The 17,272-nt window shown below is 37.3% G+C and overlaps 1 protein-coding gene across 5 annotated transcripts in view; it reads left to right on the top strand.

The window, feature by feature from the left end:
* Window positions 1-4,101: 4,101 nt before the first annotated feature.
* The window catches only part of fign (fidgetin), a 52,108-nt gene continuing 38,937 nt past the window's right edge, over window positions 4,102-17,272 (top strand). For 2 of the 5 annotated variants that reach the window (XR_004764282.1, XM_035408022.1), the window contains exons 1-2: window positions 4,184-4,271; window positions 4,998-5,184. Coding sequence is in view for 2 of the 5 variants with exons in the window: in XM_035408022.1 (XP_035263913.1) it covers window positions 5,160-5,184 (25 nt within the window). In the remaining 3 variants the exon portion in view is untranslated. Of the gene's footprint in view, window positions 4,272-4,997; window positions 5,185-8,091; window positions 8,348-17,272 lie in introns of those variants that run through there. The other 3 variants (XR_004764281.1, XM_035408020.1, XM_035408023.1) reach the window with 3 other exon arrangements.

The following is a 17,272-nucleotide window of genomic DNA, read 5'->3' as shown; positions in this document are numbered from 1 at the left end:
CTCCATTCACTTCAAGCTTGTCCCCATTAGGGCGTTAGCCTCAGTCCATAAAGGGACTAGGCTACACATCATCAAACAATGCGAGAAACCCCAAACCTTTCATTTTTCAATTTTTTTTCCTTTAACCCACCCACCATCTAAAACTCTATACTCTTTAACAGTCGTTGAGTTTCATTGCAGTGGCTCCTGAAACCTGCTATGGTATATTTATTTATTTTATTTTTTTTACGTCTCAGTTTCCCCCCATGGATTGTCTTGCTTGGAAAGTCACTTTTATTTCCATTCTTAGACCTTGGTAATTTGCTTAGGTTTGTATTCTGCTTGGACGTGTGAGAGGGCCACTATAATGGTTTATAGATATATTAGCACATATTACGCAAGTGCTTCTCCTAGAAAAAGAACACGGCAAAGGTGTGAATAATTTTATGGAACAATGTTTTTTGCGCAATATAAATGGTTTTGACAGTGTTATTTGACACTAAATATTGAAGGGCACACCCTTTGCATTTAATACGAGTGTGAAGATAAAACAATTATAGTAAAAATAAACTAAACAGGCTTCTAACATGATTAAAGCATTTGATCTTCATGACAGTGGATGAGCGTTCATCACTGGCAACCCTTAAGAACAAATGTATTTTATGAACAGAACAATTCAAATTAAATAACGATCCATTAAATCCAAGATGGCCCTTTATGAAAACCAAATACCAATCATTAAAAACCATCTAATGGCAGTGGATTGCATTAGACACTTTGGATAGCATGTGAAAACCGAGCTTTGGTAATGTGCTGCTGCACAGCGTTCTGTGAAGCCGACGTTTTGCAGGGAAAAACAAGGAGAACCCCCGGCTCCTGCTCTTGAAGCGATCAGAGGTGACATCAGAGGCTGCAGGCAAAAGGTTAAAATACAGCCAGTCACGTGACTCAGTAAACCCCCATAACCTCCATCCTGAGGAGATGAACAATTTCACCGTGGGGGGAAAAAAAAAAATCCTCTGCAACAAACACCCTGTAGTAGCCACACATTCCTATTCAATCAGGAGAGTGAACTCATTATATCGCATGGAGGTCCAGACCATTAGTTCTGAAACAGTTAATGAGTTAAAAATCTATTTAGATTAATGTAGCAGTTAAATCAAAGCTATGCTAGCTTAAATACCACAGCAAGTCTTGCGCACAAGAGCATCTATTCCTTTATCTAATAATCTGTGTAGTCATGTGTGTATTGTATTGTGCATGATTGCAAATGCAGTTTTTGTAATTAAATGGTGGTTCACTTGAAAACAAAATTACATTGACAAATCATCTTGTGAGGATATATTCAACTGATGCTATTATGACTAGTAATAAACATTACCAAATCCTACATAAAATTGCTTGTTTGACATTGTGTCCATTTCATTGTTCATTCAACCATAAATTCATAATCTGTGTTGAGTTTAATAAAATACAATTATAATCCAAACAATGATATAAACAATTTTGTTTCAAAAATTATTCAAATATGGGCCATACTGCCATAGTCTGAAACAGATGTGATAATCTCCAATAGAGATATTTGTGGTTTTCAGAAGTAAACATTTTTGAACCACCAAAACAGAAAGAAAACAACGCCCCTAGGCATTATGTTTTAAAATACAATCCACATCCCTTTTGAATGCCTTATTCAATCAAAGCAGACCAAAATATCAAATATTTATGTCTGGAAAATGAATCATTGCCATAACTAGTTGCAGAATTTTCGAGTTTCAGTAGTAAGGGTTATAGAAGTGTCTCTGGCTGTACTGGATATGTTTACTAGTGGGAATAAAGTCTGAATGGTTGAAGGTTTAGCTTTGATAAGAACAATCTGCCAAACTATCATAACTGGCCTTGAGACTTCTAAGCATCACAACATAATCTCAATGGATGTATCTGACATCTCTGAAACAGGCGAGTTTGTCTAAAAGTTTCTAGAGGGTAAATCATTCTTTTATTGCATTTCCAGTTCTGCGGGCATATCTATTGAATGAAATCCAACCACCTGAGAAACATCTGAAGTAGCAGAAATAATAAAGAAATATTTCACATCCTGGTCTACATTACAAATTGTCGTGTACAATGTTGTGTTCATTTTACGCTTAACCAAGCTTCTTTCTGCAAAGATTCACAAACAATGGCGAATTTTTTAAAGGTCACGAGAAGGAAGACCGTCCTGAGATGCGGGTTTGTCCCGGATTGTCTGGACGATGTGTTGGCATGCTGTAGGTAGAGAGCAGCCTGGGCAGCTGAGAGGAGTAATTCAGAATGCCCTGCCTGCTGACACAAGGACAAATAGCATAAAGCCAGAGAAGCCTTGCGTCTGAGAGAGGCGACGTGGACGCCGCGCATCCGGAAATGCACATCGCGTGTTTTCTAAATGACCTCCAGTTGGCAGAAAGCGTGTGAAGAACTGCTGCTGGACAGCAGGTGAGGACGGTGTGCAGTGTCATCCCCGGCTCAGGCGCTTATAGGCAGAGTAACCCCGACCGTGATGAGGATTCTCCCATGAATCCTTGGCCACGTCTGGACCAGGAGATTAATAGCAATCCTGATTACATCTACAGTACTGTCTGTGCTCCCTGCTCTCCTGTCGGCTGTGTTTTTGCGCATTATACCACAGCGCTAAAGCAATGTAACATTTTTTTTCCGGTTGTTTCGTTATCGATTTATTTACCCCCCAATTTCCTTTTAAGATGAAGTAAACGGGCAAAAAAAAAAAAAAAAACGAGAGAAAGCCTCACTCGCCAGCCGCTGCTGGTATCAGCTGCAAGAGGCTGCCCTGGCGCAGTAATTATTACCTTGGAATGTGTGCGCCATCATTTGTTAGACTGGCTGAGCGTTTGAGTGTTGGTTGCCTTTGGGTAGGAAATCTCCAAAGAGCAGCAGATCTGCGAGAAACAGCACAGGAGGCCTGCAGGGAGGGCTCTGGGCTGAATCAATGCATCATAGCAAGGTCCCTGCACTGAGTCTGAGAAAGGCATTCTGAGACTGAGGGTGTCAACTTTCAGATCACATGTCAAACCGAGGCTCCGTCTTCAGTCCCTACAGACGGGGGTAGGGGGGACACCCCACTGAATGAGAAAAAAGATGAGGAACAAAGGGGTCTTTACTCTAAAATGTGATTACTGTTGTTAAATTTCTTAATTTGTGCAATTATATATATATATATATATATATATGTATATATATATATATATATACAATTAAAAATAGGTAGCCTCTATTTAACTATTTTAATTATGTAATATAAATGACAGCATCGTAGATTGAGTGTTCAAAGTCTGATTTATATTTAAACAATGAACTTAAGTTGACAGTCATCATCTTTGATGTCTTCTTCAGATCAAGTATCCCCACTGATCCTCTAATAGCGTGCTATCTGGGACATTTCCACACTAATTAGGACTGAAATTATTAATTCTACGCTCGCTCTATAATTATCATTGGGAAAGACATGGGTCTGCCAACAAGCGGGACTTGTGGGTGCTGAGCAGATGTGCACGTGAGCATATTGTAGCAGTAGGCTATATAAGCAAACAGACGCTGTATGCGTACTCCTGTAGAGTCAGGAAATGTATTCGTCTAAATGCATCATTGTGTACACTATTCTAAACTAAATTGAACTGTTTTAACAACAAACATGTGTTTACAACTGGAGTTTGTGACTACATATGTTGTTTTCCAAATACTATAGCTGCACCGTTTTGAATGAACTGAACACTCAGCGTATTTATAAAAGTAGCTTAAATCACGCATTCATTATACATATATAGACCTATATGAGTTTAACGCGTCAATTATTTATAAGAGGTTTTTGTATTTGTTTTATTTCTGTAACAATATATTGTCTATAAAAGGTACAGTTCAAACGCTCTGTAAAAAAATCTCGTTTATTTTCACAGTTTATTTTCAACAACAGATGATACAAATAAACTGCCTACAATACAATGCTGCATAGGATCACCACGCATACAGAAATGTGCATTAATTCTGACGTGATAGTGAATTGATTTGAATTTGGCTCCTTCACAAAACGCATGCGCACTGCGGGGCATGCTGGCTTCTCCAAAGCAGCTGTTTTGGGTTTGAAATTCCAACATGGCAGAGGCTGTGGTCAGTCTTCCCTTTACTAACTTGGAATGGTTTCAAATCGAAAGCATCCTCGATTAACCCGAAAACCCATTCATCAGCAAACACATCGGATCGATGTTACTTTAACCTCTAACGCTGCCCTGCCACACATACAGGTAAGACTTAAATGGGGATATCTGAGATCTGGGCAATTAAAAAATGCCGAAGCAATGCCACGAAAGAGCGACCGCTCTTATTTTAACCTACCCTCTCCAAACCTTCGCACGCTTCAACCAGAATCGTACATCTAAATTCAAACGCAATAATACAAAATGTGCAACATATTTAAATCGACTTGGTAAACATATCGCAAAGATCGGTGACGAATTGCGATGCGATATGGTTGGGAAAAATACCCATAAGCGTGTTTTATTTACGATTCTGGTGTACTGTATTTAACGAGAAAGTGAGAGTACATTGGGTGGGGTTTTAAATTGTTTCAAAGTAACTTTTTCAGCGACGAGAAGTTCATGCATGTATCATCGTTTGAAAAAAGTTCCAGTGATCACTTCAAGCATATAACAGGAAATAGATACAATGTCACTGGCTCGTTGTGGGGGTAACTGCAGACATAGCATCTATTTTTAAAGTAGAGGGGGACGGCGTGGTGGGTGTATCGTTTCCTCAGAAATCTAGCTGGCAAAAATGTGCGTTTTAATGGTATTCGCAATTCTCTGACCCCCCTCGTACCCCTCTACCCCACAGCACTGTAGTTTCAACGGGAGCGAGTGAAATTGACATAGACTTCCATTCGTGGCCATGCGTTTTTTCACATCTCTGTTCTCACTTGTTATACGAAAAAGCATTTGTTGGTGTTGTTTTTCTTAATTATATGCATGTAGGTTAAATGAATACCTGACGAAAATGGCCCACGTTTCAAGGCAGTGAAATCCGATATCCGAGAGGAAGAGTGGCTGTAATGAAAAGCAACCTTTGGAATCCCTCCTTGAGAAAATTCCGATTCAGCCCTTTCTTTCTTTTTTTTCCTGTTATCGCAGCAAGAAATGATCAGTAGCAGCAGCGTTTATGGTATGTCAATTTTGGGATCTACTTTACTAACTATATAGAAAATAAAATTCGCTTGCATCGTGATTGGATTTGCATCTGTGTGTGCGGTTTTATGTTACTTGTTAAAACGGAATGATTGTTAAAGACGTGTTTTGTGCTGTTTATTATGTGACTGTCAGTGTTTGCCATGCTGTGTGTTTGAGACTTGACATTGTGAAATTACTTATGTAGTTTTTCAAGATTTAAGTATGCTAGTGTCCATTTTCAACTTGTGTTTTGTTTTGTTTTTTATTATTACAACATTGAGAACATATTACTAGTAGTGCTAATACTACGATACTACGAGCAGTATTGTGCTTTTAAAAACATTTTCAAGCATGACTCATTGTATAGGCCTATTCATTACATCAGTTTACATATACGTGCTGGCTATATTTAATATATTTTCATATGTAGCCTATTTCTGGCAAAACTATTGTTAAAACGTTGTGTTATTGTTGTTATTTTCGGTGTTTCCTATGATAGTAGCCTGTCTTCTCGGTTTGTATTAAAATAGTTGCCAAGCTATCACACAAAATCATGTTGCAGTAGTATTTTTCTAATTTATCTGCAGAACCGTTTTTCCCTCCTGCAGAACAAATAATCACCATGTGATTTGATGGAATTTTTGCATCTGAATCTACGGAATTCAAAAGGAAACCTTTGTGTAGATGTTTGTTTTAAGATGCACATAATTTTAGTGCAGAAATGTTTTCGGAATGAGAGTGGAGCCTCTCTCCCGGAGGTTTTCTGAGGGATGTGATTACCAGATGGGAGATTTCCCCGTCCTCATGTTAAAGCTCTAATATATATTCAGAGCAGATTGGTCAGCTTGCTTCTGATGAGCAGGATATCGCATTTATACATTTTAAATCGGGGGCAGGAAGCATTTCTAAGATCTCGATATCTGAGGGAGAGATGTTTCCCACGGACCGATGCTCATTAATGGTGTGATTGCAAAAAGAAAAGACAGGAAAAAAAGATTCGATGGACGCATGTAGGCCAGTCCTCGGTAGTAGTAAGATCTTGGCCGTGTATACGTGGTTAATACGACTTTGTTTTTACGTTGTTTGTTAATATTGATTTAATGACATTACGAGTGTTGTAAATCAATACGTATGTTTTGAAGAAAAAAAAAGAAATGTTACGCAGTGCGCGAAATTCGTTTATTTACTGCAATATACTATTTGGGTAACTCAATAAAAGAGTTTTTCCTTAAAGCAAAGGAACAAGAAGTTTTGGTCTTAGCAGTGTAGGCTATATATTAATTAGGCCTATAATACGTATAGGATTTGTCAACACAGTTTTCTAGTTGCAGAATAGTTATTTTTGCTGACCTTTTTAATGAATGATGTCTTAAACTGGTCTAAATGTCGGTGTGGTGCTAACACGTTTTCGGTGCTCTAATTTCGCAATTTAAAAATCAAAATTTTTCTCGCGTGGTAGTAATGATAGAAATCATTTTAATGAGAAGTTGTTTTTTGTATCTCAGATTAGTTTACTATGCGGCATAGGCCTATAACTCGGGCGTCAAGTTATGCATGTTACTTCACGTGGATCAGATATTGGCTTCTGAATTAAGCGGATGATTGTTGTAACTTTTGTCTTTTATTTTTACAGCAGGCTACAACAGGTTAAACGTATTGGAATAGCTGCATTCACAGCAGCAACACACAATTTTAATACATCTTATATACGAAATAATTACGCCTTGAACACATTACGATTAAATAATACGATACTTGAGTGTTCACTGTACTGACTATGGTAAATGGTGTCTTGAAGATTTACAAATAATAATTCAAAATCGAATACTTCTGCAGTAATAACATTACTGATGTGTGCCATTTTACTTATTATGTCTATCGCTTATTTAGCATATAAATTTATTGGAAAATGTTGTCTGTGTTATAAATTAAGCAGTCATTGCTACATAAAGATGGGTATATTGAAAACGATGCATGGCGCTGTCTTCTTAACCTTTGACATTAAAGATCTCTGGGTGTTCAGGTCTAATGTGCTTATATTTAAGTGGACACCTGTGTCTAACCTTTATGTAGGCTAAAAGTGTGGTCTTGAAGCTCAAATCATAGCTGTGCCTCTTTATATGCTTTATCGTTTCTTCACTAACTTACTGTTACGGTAATTTATTTCTTCTTAAATTGTCTGCAGTGGGTAAAATGTTACTTTGAAAAATATAGAAAAAAATACATCAATTTGATTTTAGTGCTTGAACAGTCTTGCATTAATTTAGTTTGGGTTTTCCCCAGTAATTGCATACAGCTACACACACATTGCAAGAGAAGCAGGATAAAAATGCTATTTTGAGCATCACGAGTATTCAGTCAAATAGAGCATCCCTCTGATTTGCAAGTGTGTCTTATAATGGTCACTGCATTTAGAACAGGCAAATTCACGTTCATGTTTGTTGTAAGTATGTATCTTGTCAGATTGGTTTGAATGATTGTAATAAACACTTGTACAGCAATGGTGACTTTGCTGTAGTGGTCAGTATTAGAGTGGTTCATTATTGAAATTCTAATTTAAAATTATTTTTGGAAACAGGGATGTTTAAACTTCCTTTCTGGTTAATATTTTCTCTCAGGTAATTTGTTATGAAACCCACTGTGGAAGTCTGATCATATTTTAGACACCTTATGTATTTCATTTAATTTATTATTGTATATTGACCTTAAAATATTTATCTGATTAGGATGTGCTGAGTTGCAGTGCATACATAGGCCTAGCTTAACTGTAAGGCTGGGGAGTGTGTTATAGTTAGATGAGATGTCAGGGTTATAGCGACTGAAATCTTTGTTAGTCCTGATTTAACCTCTCCCCATAAGCATGTGAAAGGACTTGACAGCTCTGTTTATTCCTGATTTCAAGGTGCCTATGATAGCAATCTGAGCTGGGAAGTTGATGCAGACCCTTCAAGTTGAGTCCAGCGGTAGCCTTGATGACAGACAGTGACCCCACCCCTTTTCATCACCCTCTTTCCTTGATGTCACACATTTTGACATGCGAGGGGAGCGTTTCATTCATTTAGCCCCAAAGAGTTACAAGATGGAAGCAATAATGCCTCCCTGACACTGTATGAGGTGGGATGAGTATACATGGGCTTTCCCATTCCGTAACATAGATTTAAATCATTTGTACATTACTTCAGGAAAATGGCTGACATATACACATTTTATGTGTGTATACGCATGTGCCTGCATCTGTGTCTGTGCGCATGTGTGTACAAATGTTTATAATCTGGTACAACGTTATATATTGTAATAGTTTTCTTCCCCTGGAGGAAAATTAAGTTTATTTTTTTAAATATATATATTTTAGTTGTCAGTTTTTTTTGCACTTATAACATGCATGTTTATTTTTTCTAAGTAACCTGCATTTGATACTATTGTTGGATATGATACTGGTTTTTGAATGGGGGGAAAATTCTACAGTGCCACTTCGGTAGGACTTTCAAATTACTTTGCATTCGTAAGCCACATTTGTGTTTTTATATTATTATTTACCTAAATTATTTTAAATGTACACATTGCATTTGTGGCTGCATCTTATAACTGCAACAGGTGTATTGCAGTGTGAATGTTTGAGTAAAATAAATGTCCCTCAAAATGAAATTAAAACAATTTCAAAGCGATCTACTAAAATCATTTCATGCAGTCACAATGATATATCTTCAGAGCATAATGTGAATTGTTGATCTTGGAAACTTTATTTAAATTCCCAGAAAGCATTTGTAATGATTTTGTTTTATTGTTACATTATAGTGATGCAGAAAAAAATAAGAGAATGGCCATACAGGCCTACTGCCTTTGTGAGATTGAGATTTCAGTTGTAGATTCTGACGTGTCATTGTTTAGTAAGTTGCAGGGCCTCTTGTTTAAGTACAGAAGAAAACAATTTATGGCAACCAGCCAGTATTTTGAAGAATGGTTGAAATCATGAATGATTGTCCAGAATATTCTTGGGAGTCCAATTGTGTTTTATTGTTTTGCGAAGCCTTGGTTTGGTGGCTGTATACTATTTGGTTGTGTGTGTGTGACCAGGCAGTATTTCAATATTCAAACCTCAAGTTTGTTTTTGTAATGTATATTTCAAAAACTGAGTGAATTAATATTCATATTTATTCATTTTGCCATGGTTGTACTTGCTGCCTGCCGTCGATGAACATCGAAATGAATAAAATGAAATTGTGTGGCCACACACAAAAAACTGTTCATATATGAGCAAGTGGAATTACCTTAACATGTACTTCATCATAAAGCCTGACCAGTATATTCTACTGGATTAAGAATGCTAAGTATTTGCATTCATGCTACTCCAGCCCTTTGTAACTACAGTTTTGTGCACTGTAAGATTTACAGAATTTGAAATGTGGCGCTACAAATTTAATAACAGCAGTAATTGATTTGTAATACATTTACCCAGGCTTGTCATAATACAAGGCATGGAATCCTGATGTCTCTCTTGGTAAATCAATAGCAGAAAGAGTGATGGTGGCTGTGGCCAGTGGGCCAGTCAGTGAATTATATAGCATGTCATATACTGTTGCTCCCTGGCTGCTGTCATAAAGAGCGAAATGTGGTGAGCTTACGGCTCGCGTTCTGATGGAATTATAATTACGTAGCGAGATCTTATCGCCGTCTACGCCGCCACCTCACCTTCGGAGGAGCTCAGTCCGCCTAATTGGCAGTTGTATGCGATGTTATCCATTATGTACATAATGTGTCATTTTGTCTTAATCTAGCTTTGGGTTTTAATAGCCCCTGACAAAGGGATAATGAAGGGGATAATTACAATTATTGAAAGCAGTCTGCAGAGCGGTTTTGGACATGATGCCTGTTTTGACAAACAAAGACCATTTTCTTGGTGTGCTTTATTTATTTTACACTGTGACTGGTCTGTAACACTTTAAAAGGCTGCATGTACCCGACTAGGGTAAGAAAGGGGGGACGATCACTTTTCCCACAGGGATTATATAAATAAATTAGACTGACAGAATTTATCACGTTCTAATGTCGAGCATTAAAGAAACCCTCTTACTAACTTAAGTTACTTATGGGCTAACGCTCCTGGGAGATCTGTGGTGCTGTTTAAATAGATGGAGCGAGCAACTGTTACAGATGGATACATTTGTCAGTCTCCGTAGCGAGTGTTATTCATCCTTATATCTCCAGTCCTGACAAAGACGGGCTCAAATGAAATCAACGCGAGGTTGTCATTTTAAAGCAAATATGTTAAGTGTTGTCTTTTGTGCTTTCCATTTGAAAAGTGCGCCAGACCCCGAGGGAGCCAGACTCATGCAAATAGAACAAATCCCATTTCTTCTGAGTGCTGCATTTCCCCCGTTCTCCCTCTCCCTCTTTCTCCCTCCCCTCTCTCCCGCTCTCCCTCTCTCTCTCTCTCTCTCTCTCTCTCTCTCTCCCACTCTGTGTAGTCTCTCCCTTCCTTCATGGCAGCTGGCCGTGTTATCTTTGTGTGTTTCTCTACACGTTGACAATTCTTTCAGTGATCTAAGTTGGGGTGCATTTGAAAGTGGAAGCAGCTGTCTGTTGCTATACTGAGAGACATATTTGCTCTACTGCAGAGATGAAGGACCGTGAATCCTTGACACCCCCCCCCCCCCCACGCACACACGCACACACTACCACCCTCCCCCCTTTCACCATCTCATTTAGACGCAGAGACTGTCTGCTTAGACAGTTTTTTTTGTTCTGACTGACAGCATATGGCACACTTTTTCTCAATGCATACATGTCCATTACCCGCCTTTGCTGTGAGGTTCCTGCGTACCATTTGTGCATCTGTGATTACTGTCCTCATATATGGCTGCTGCTTGGAAAATGGGCCCAGCATAATAGGGAAAGGTTTGGTTCAGAACAAGGATATTTTAATAGGCTACCATATAGATTTAGTTTTGAAAAAATAATATTTAGAATAGAAGCTATGTGGATTTATAAGTGCATATTTTTAGATACATATGAACTGTATGTGTTACACACATTTCACACTGTTTTTATTTGTTTTGGGCAAAACATAAGTATTCAAGCCTTTTTTATATTTTCTTATGCAGTCAACGAAAAAGACTATCAAATTTATCTCCTCTGGCATTTCTCTGGTTTAAGAAATCTCCTTGAGAGGTCTGCAGTGAAGTCGTTGACCATTTCTGAGTTGGAGATATAAATGAGAAATTCATGTAGGATCCTATATGTTTTCTTACGGTGAATTACAAATGAAGCGTTTCTGTGGGGATTTTGTGTAGTCATGCTGGAGTTAGTTGATTATGAGGTCATTTTGCAATCTCGCCAGTGTTATATTTCAGGTTATGATGGTCTGATTTGCACAGAGCAAATATGTGGTGACCCGAGGGGAATTTATAGAATGTAGCCAGGCTTACATCAGGGGATGCGGGGTGAGGGCAACAGAGCTGTTTGTCAAAATGGAGTTGTTTTGCTTATAAAAAGGTAACGTACTGTATATTGAACTATTAAAATCGAACTGTAATTTTAACATCATGTAATCTTGTTTTGTGGAGTGCATCTTGTCATTTTTGGTGTCTTAAGGGTATCTGGAGCCCGTAGAAACTGAAATCACCTACAGACTATGTCTTTTGACAATTACTTTAATTTTAAAGTAGCGCGACTCACGGTAACTGCTCACGGTGACTGGTATCATTTTTCAGGTTTGTTCACTGTCAAGCTGCATATTGCCCCCTCCTGCTACTGGTTGAATGAGCATGTTTCACTGACAAGTATACGATCCGAGCCCTCATAGTGTAAATATCAACTGGACGCTGCACAAATTTCAATTTATACATTATCAGGAAGGACAGTCCAAATTTTTGGTGTCATACTAATCAGCCGTCACTTGAAGTATATTGCACATTTACACACAGGGTTGTGGTGAAAATCCAAAAGCTGAAAATGCATTACATTCTCTTAGCGTGACGATCCCAATTTTGCCACAGCAGCCTGCCTTCCCTGCATCATGGGATCCCAGACAATTGCAGCTTACTAATTACCACTAAATTCAGGTTTCACCGTTTCCGATTAAATGTACATTTGCGTCTTTTCCAGCATTTTTATTTCTTCTCTTAACTCTGTTAAGTGTCCGTCCATGGTTGTAGACCTATCCTATCCTTCTGCTTCGTGTTCTTCCATGAGTTCAGGGGTGGGGGTGCAATCTCATGCAGCCAGCTGCTGCTTCTTGTCCACCAGACAAGGTGTCCAGTCCTTGCGCTGGAGGTCTACACCGCTAACGCCGGTGGCACGTGCAGAGGAGTTGCTATGGTGTGAAGTGGTAGGGGATACTATACCGGATTAAACACTCCCTGCCTGGGTAGCGCTGAGGGCAGTTATGCACACTCCGTGACCCCTGGCCAAAATGGGCATGAACACATGATTACATTCCGGGCTGTGGAATGGATCGCTGCACCAGGTTCTAGGTTTTAGACTGAAATGCCACGTGGGAGTACCGAAATATATATTTGTAATAATAGCCGTAGTTCAAATTTCAGTTGTATAAAAATGACATCACTTTATATATGCAAAGACCTTGTATCTTAAATATAAGTGCCAGAAATATATAAAGAGACTATTTAGTTGCCGTGTGATTGTTTTGGAAATTATGACAGATTTATTTAATTTTTACAAAAAAATTCTTTTCTAGACAGTCTCACCCAGCAATCTAGAGTTTGATGTCTATTTTTAATTACATTGTTGAATGCAGCCTACTAATACTGTCAAATAATAATAATGTGCAATACTCTCATAGATATTCTCAACCAGAATGCCTTTTAATAATGAAGACAAAATGATCATTTCCCTTGCTGTGGAACTGCTCTTTTATGGATTAGATGCTTTTCCATGATCACTGAATTACTCTTGGTATTGATCTGTGGAGACTGAATTTTGCTATAACACTGAGAATTTCTATCTGGGGCTGGAGTTTGTGCTGCCATGTTATTTAATGATGAGCACTGGGCTTGCTTTGAGTCGAACTGGAGACGTCAGCCAAACATTTCTGTGTCTTCACTTAATGTTTTGGTGGTTAATATTTGGCTAATGTTGGAAATGTATGTGTAAATCATATCTCTGCTCAATACCTTGTAAATTGAGCGCACTCCATGATAATGGGCTTCCCTACTGATTATGACTGATTATGGCAACAAATATTGCAAAGACGATCATCATTTATTGTTGTATTATGAATGTTATTTCTATTGTCAGTTATTATAATAGTATTGTTCATAGCACCACTGTAAAAGCGCAATTTAACAAGTGCCTTCAGTATGTTGGGCAAATCAAAATGTTTTTAATAACAGAAAGGCCATGAATCTACAAAGGGAACTAAGAATATACTTAACATAAAAAAAAAATGATTACATTTAGTCCTGTTTCTATTTGAGATTGACAGGCCATAGTGTGTACTGGCCTTTCTGATTAGATACTATGTGTACAGTAAATGGGAAGTAATCTATGAAATAGTCCATGCTTCAAGTGCAAAATTAATAGATGAGGTAGTAGAATTATTTGACTTATTCAGAATTTCTTTAGATGGATTTTTCTATCTTAAAGTTTCTTTTTATCATTGATGTCTCATTCCAGGAGTGTACAATTGAACTTAAGAGTCCACATAGCCCTTTCTACAGCATGTATTATGAGCATGTTATAGGTTTACACAAAAGAGAATATCACATATGCTTAGTACAGCTTTTAAAAATGCATAAAAACTGTAGGTTATATTATGTTAAACTGGGTGGGGGGTGGGGGTGATTTAATATGTTCTCTAATCTTAATATCAAATGGCCAAAGAAATGCATTTACATATCTGAGCTAGCAACGCTGGCTAATGTTAGCTTAGTGTTAGTTATGCTGAGACTGAAAGACAACTTTGACTAGAAACTAAGTGCTCATTTGTTCATAATAAACTTTATGTTGAGAATATTTTTGCTGTAATGTGTATATATTGTAGGATGTATTTACCAACTGTAACATTAATAGCACTGGGATACACTGAATTGGTTATCTGGATCACGTAACCATCCAGTCAATATGTAACTTGAGTGATGCTCGCTGATGGGCTGTGTAGACGATGCTGTTTTGTGTGGAATCTGGACCTCAGTTGTTGATACTCTGCTCTGCTCCTAACCACCTTCATTTTTCAGCTTTGAGGCAAGGGTTATAAGAAAATGGTTTTCCGCAACACACAGGAGTATTTGACAAAATTTGTGCTTGCCTGGTGTATTAGTAATTCACATTTTTACTTGGCCCTCCTGCAAAATGTTTGCCTTGGGCAGCTTGATTTACAGCACTGATTAGAATGTTTGTAAATTATATGCAAAATCTACTCTGAAACATGTTTTAACTGCAACGGTCAAACGCAAAAGAGCAGTTTGCTAGTATCAAGAATACATTGACATTAAACCTGTTTAATAGACACAAGGAAAACTTGATTTAAAAAGTGTTTGACTTGCTTTTAAAACTTCAACACTTCAGTTGAGACTGTTGTAAGAGTTTTATGCAATTGTGAAAAATGCTGGTTGAATAAATGTAGGTGGTGTGAGAGCTGTACTGTGTGCCATAAAACCCATTTATGCAGCCAGCATGTTTTGTTGTAGCACTACTGGAATTTTCAACACCTCTCGTTTCAGGGTGGGAAAAAATAGGGAGTGCAAATTTTCTAAAAACATTCAGGGCCAGGGACAATGAACCGAAAAGCATAGGTACAGCATATTCTTTAGCAATTTTGTAGATCACGGCTTTGAAATCAAACGGCACAGATCCTGGCGTATGTACTGTAGTAGGCTTATATTTGTCTGCAAATTATGGCATGGCATCCACATAATGTGGAACAGCATCTGTTTGTTCACTATTTACATGTTATAGCATTATCAGATGTGTGTGTGTGTGTGTGTATGCCATCAACTTCAAGGCATTGCATGTAAATTATATTTTGTATGTTATTGTCCATTCGAATGCAATATCTATCCATTGTGTTGGGCACTAATTCAGTTATAAACATATCGTAACTGGCACATTTGAATTAGATTCTCTTTTCATGAGACTTTTTCACACCACAAAAAAAGGACAAAGGACAAACCGTAAAAAAGGAAAGGACTAAAGACAAAGGCTTTTGAACATACTGACTTTAAAGACCATGACATTATTGAATAACATTCCTTATTTTTTTATCCTTTAATGATAAAGATATAGTGAAAATAATGACAAAACCTATTGTGCCATCATGTGCATATGATCTCATGAATTAATTTATCAATGTATTTTTAGCTCTCTGATTTTTAAGAAATGCATCTCTGCTAAGCTTATCATTTACAACCAGAACCTCTGGATATCTGTACTCATAGAATTTACCTCCTACTGAAATGTACACTTGAACAAAATTTAACTAAATATTCCATGTTGACAGGTGCACAGGTAAAATGCCATTCGGCTACTTCCACAAGGGTGTTACTAAGCACTTACTCCATATTTATATCTATAAAGTATATCTAACTATATTCCTGTTCACTGGCAAAGAACGCTGTTTTAATAAATTACCTACAATATTTAGCAAGGGCACCTAATGCCTTTTTCGGCTGCTTGGTTTTGCTTAGCTAGAGAATTCTCATATTGGCTATTTATTTAATGGGTCTGATTAATTTGGTGTTCACCATCAGTCTTAAAATGAAGATGCTTGTTAGACAAAAGAAAATAAATATATGAATAGTAGTAAAGTGGAAATTATGTGCAGATATGGAATGTGTCGAGAAGAAAATACAATTTAGGACAGGTGTAGCATTTTCAAAGCATTTTCATGTCTGATTTTGTTTAATGCTGATTTCAGTGGAGTACATATATTTCTTGCACAATGACTTAACAGATTTATTTAATCACATTTCTTTGAGAGAAATATTTTCTTTTTGAAATATTGTTATATGTTGGTTAAAATGAAAACTTTCCATGTCCAAGGTACTCACTGAGTGTACTTTCAATTTAAAATTGAATTTCCAGTTGTTCATTTTATATTACTTTGATAAGAGTTAATTGAATAATTTTATGAATTTGACCAGATTTGATTCGTTTTATGCCTTAGTTGTACCTATAATTAACATAGTGATATTAAATGAAAGCGTCAGATGAATGCCCCAGAATTTCATGGAGGTCCTTTTTTTTTTTTTTTACACTGCAGCATTTAAGAAAATGTATGGCAGTCAGGATCCATATGAAGGTACAAATTGCCGGTGTCACTTAAATAACAACTAAGAAATGTATATTGCTCTAATTTATACTGTCACATGACTTAAAACAAGTATGTAAAACACAATTTGTCTGTAAAACACGTTTCATGTAGACACTTTCAGCAGTGTACAACTGAAAGATAACCTGGCATGCTTTTGAATTTCATGTAGTGGGGGGTGGTTGTTAAATTCAGGCCATGTGTGTCACGCAAGTAATTTAAATTATTTGAAAAGAGTGTTGCTTTGTGTCTGCAAGGCCTTTTTCTCACAATTTCAAACAATGAACTGTAGGTTTTGTTCCATCTCCTCCTTCCCGATCGCTGTCTTCGTACTATTAAAGAGTAGAGGCAGCTCAGCGCCAACTGGGGATTGGTTAGAATAGACAATCCCCTAGTGTATGAAACTAGGTTTGCAGTAATGCTTTTAATCTGGACTTGTACGGGATTCATGAGCGTTCCTAGATTTGCTTCAGTAATTATCATACCCCAAGTGGCAGAGAGAGACACATTTGCCTAAAACACTGATGTCTTCATTACATTGTTTACATTTTAATTAGATACTCTAAACTTTTGATTCCTATTGGCTATTATGATGGATTTTTTTTCTCTCTCTCTCTCTTTAGTTCAAGGAGACCAGTGATGTGCACTGTGCATGCCATACTGAACGAATCTGGGAGTAGGCTCTGTTTATTCGTACTGACAGCATCTTTAATGACAACTTTAGATCTTCTAAATATTTTAAATATGTAAAATAATGTGAAATATGAAAATTATTATCCACTTTGACCTCCTGTTCAAAAGCCTTTGTGTAAATATG

Source organism: Anguilla anguilla, chromosome 3, assembly GCF_013347855.1.
Source record: "Anguilla anguilla isolate fAngAng1 chromosome 3, fAngAng1.pri, whole genome shotgun sequence".
NCBI classification, from domain to species: domain Eukaryota; kingdom Metazoa; phylum Chordata; class Actinopteri; order Anguilliformes; family Anguillidae; genus Anguilla; species Anguilla anguilla.
The sequence above is the reverse complement of the archived record's forward strand: the minus strand, read 5'-3'. Positions and strand labels throughout refer to the sequence as shown.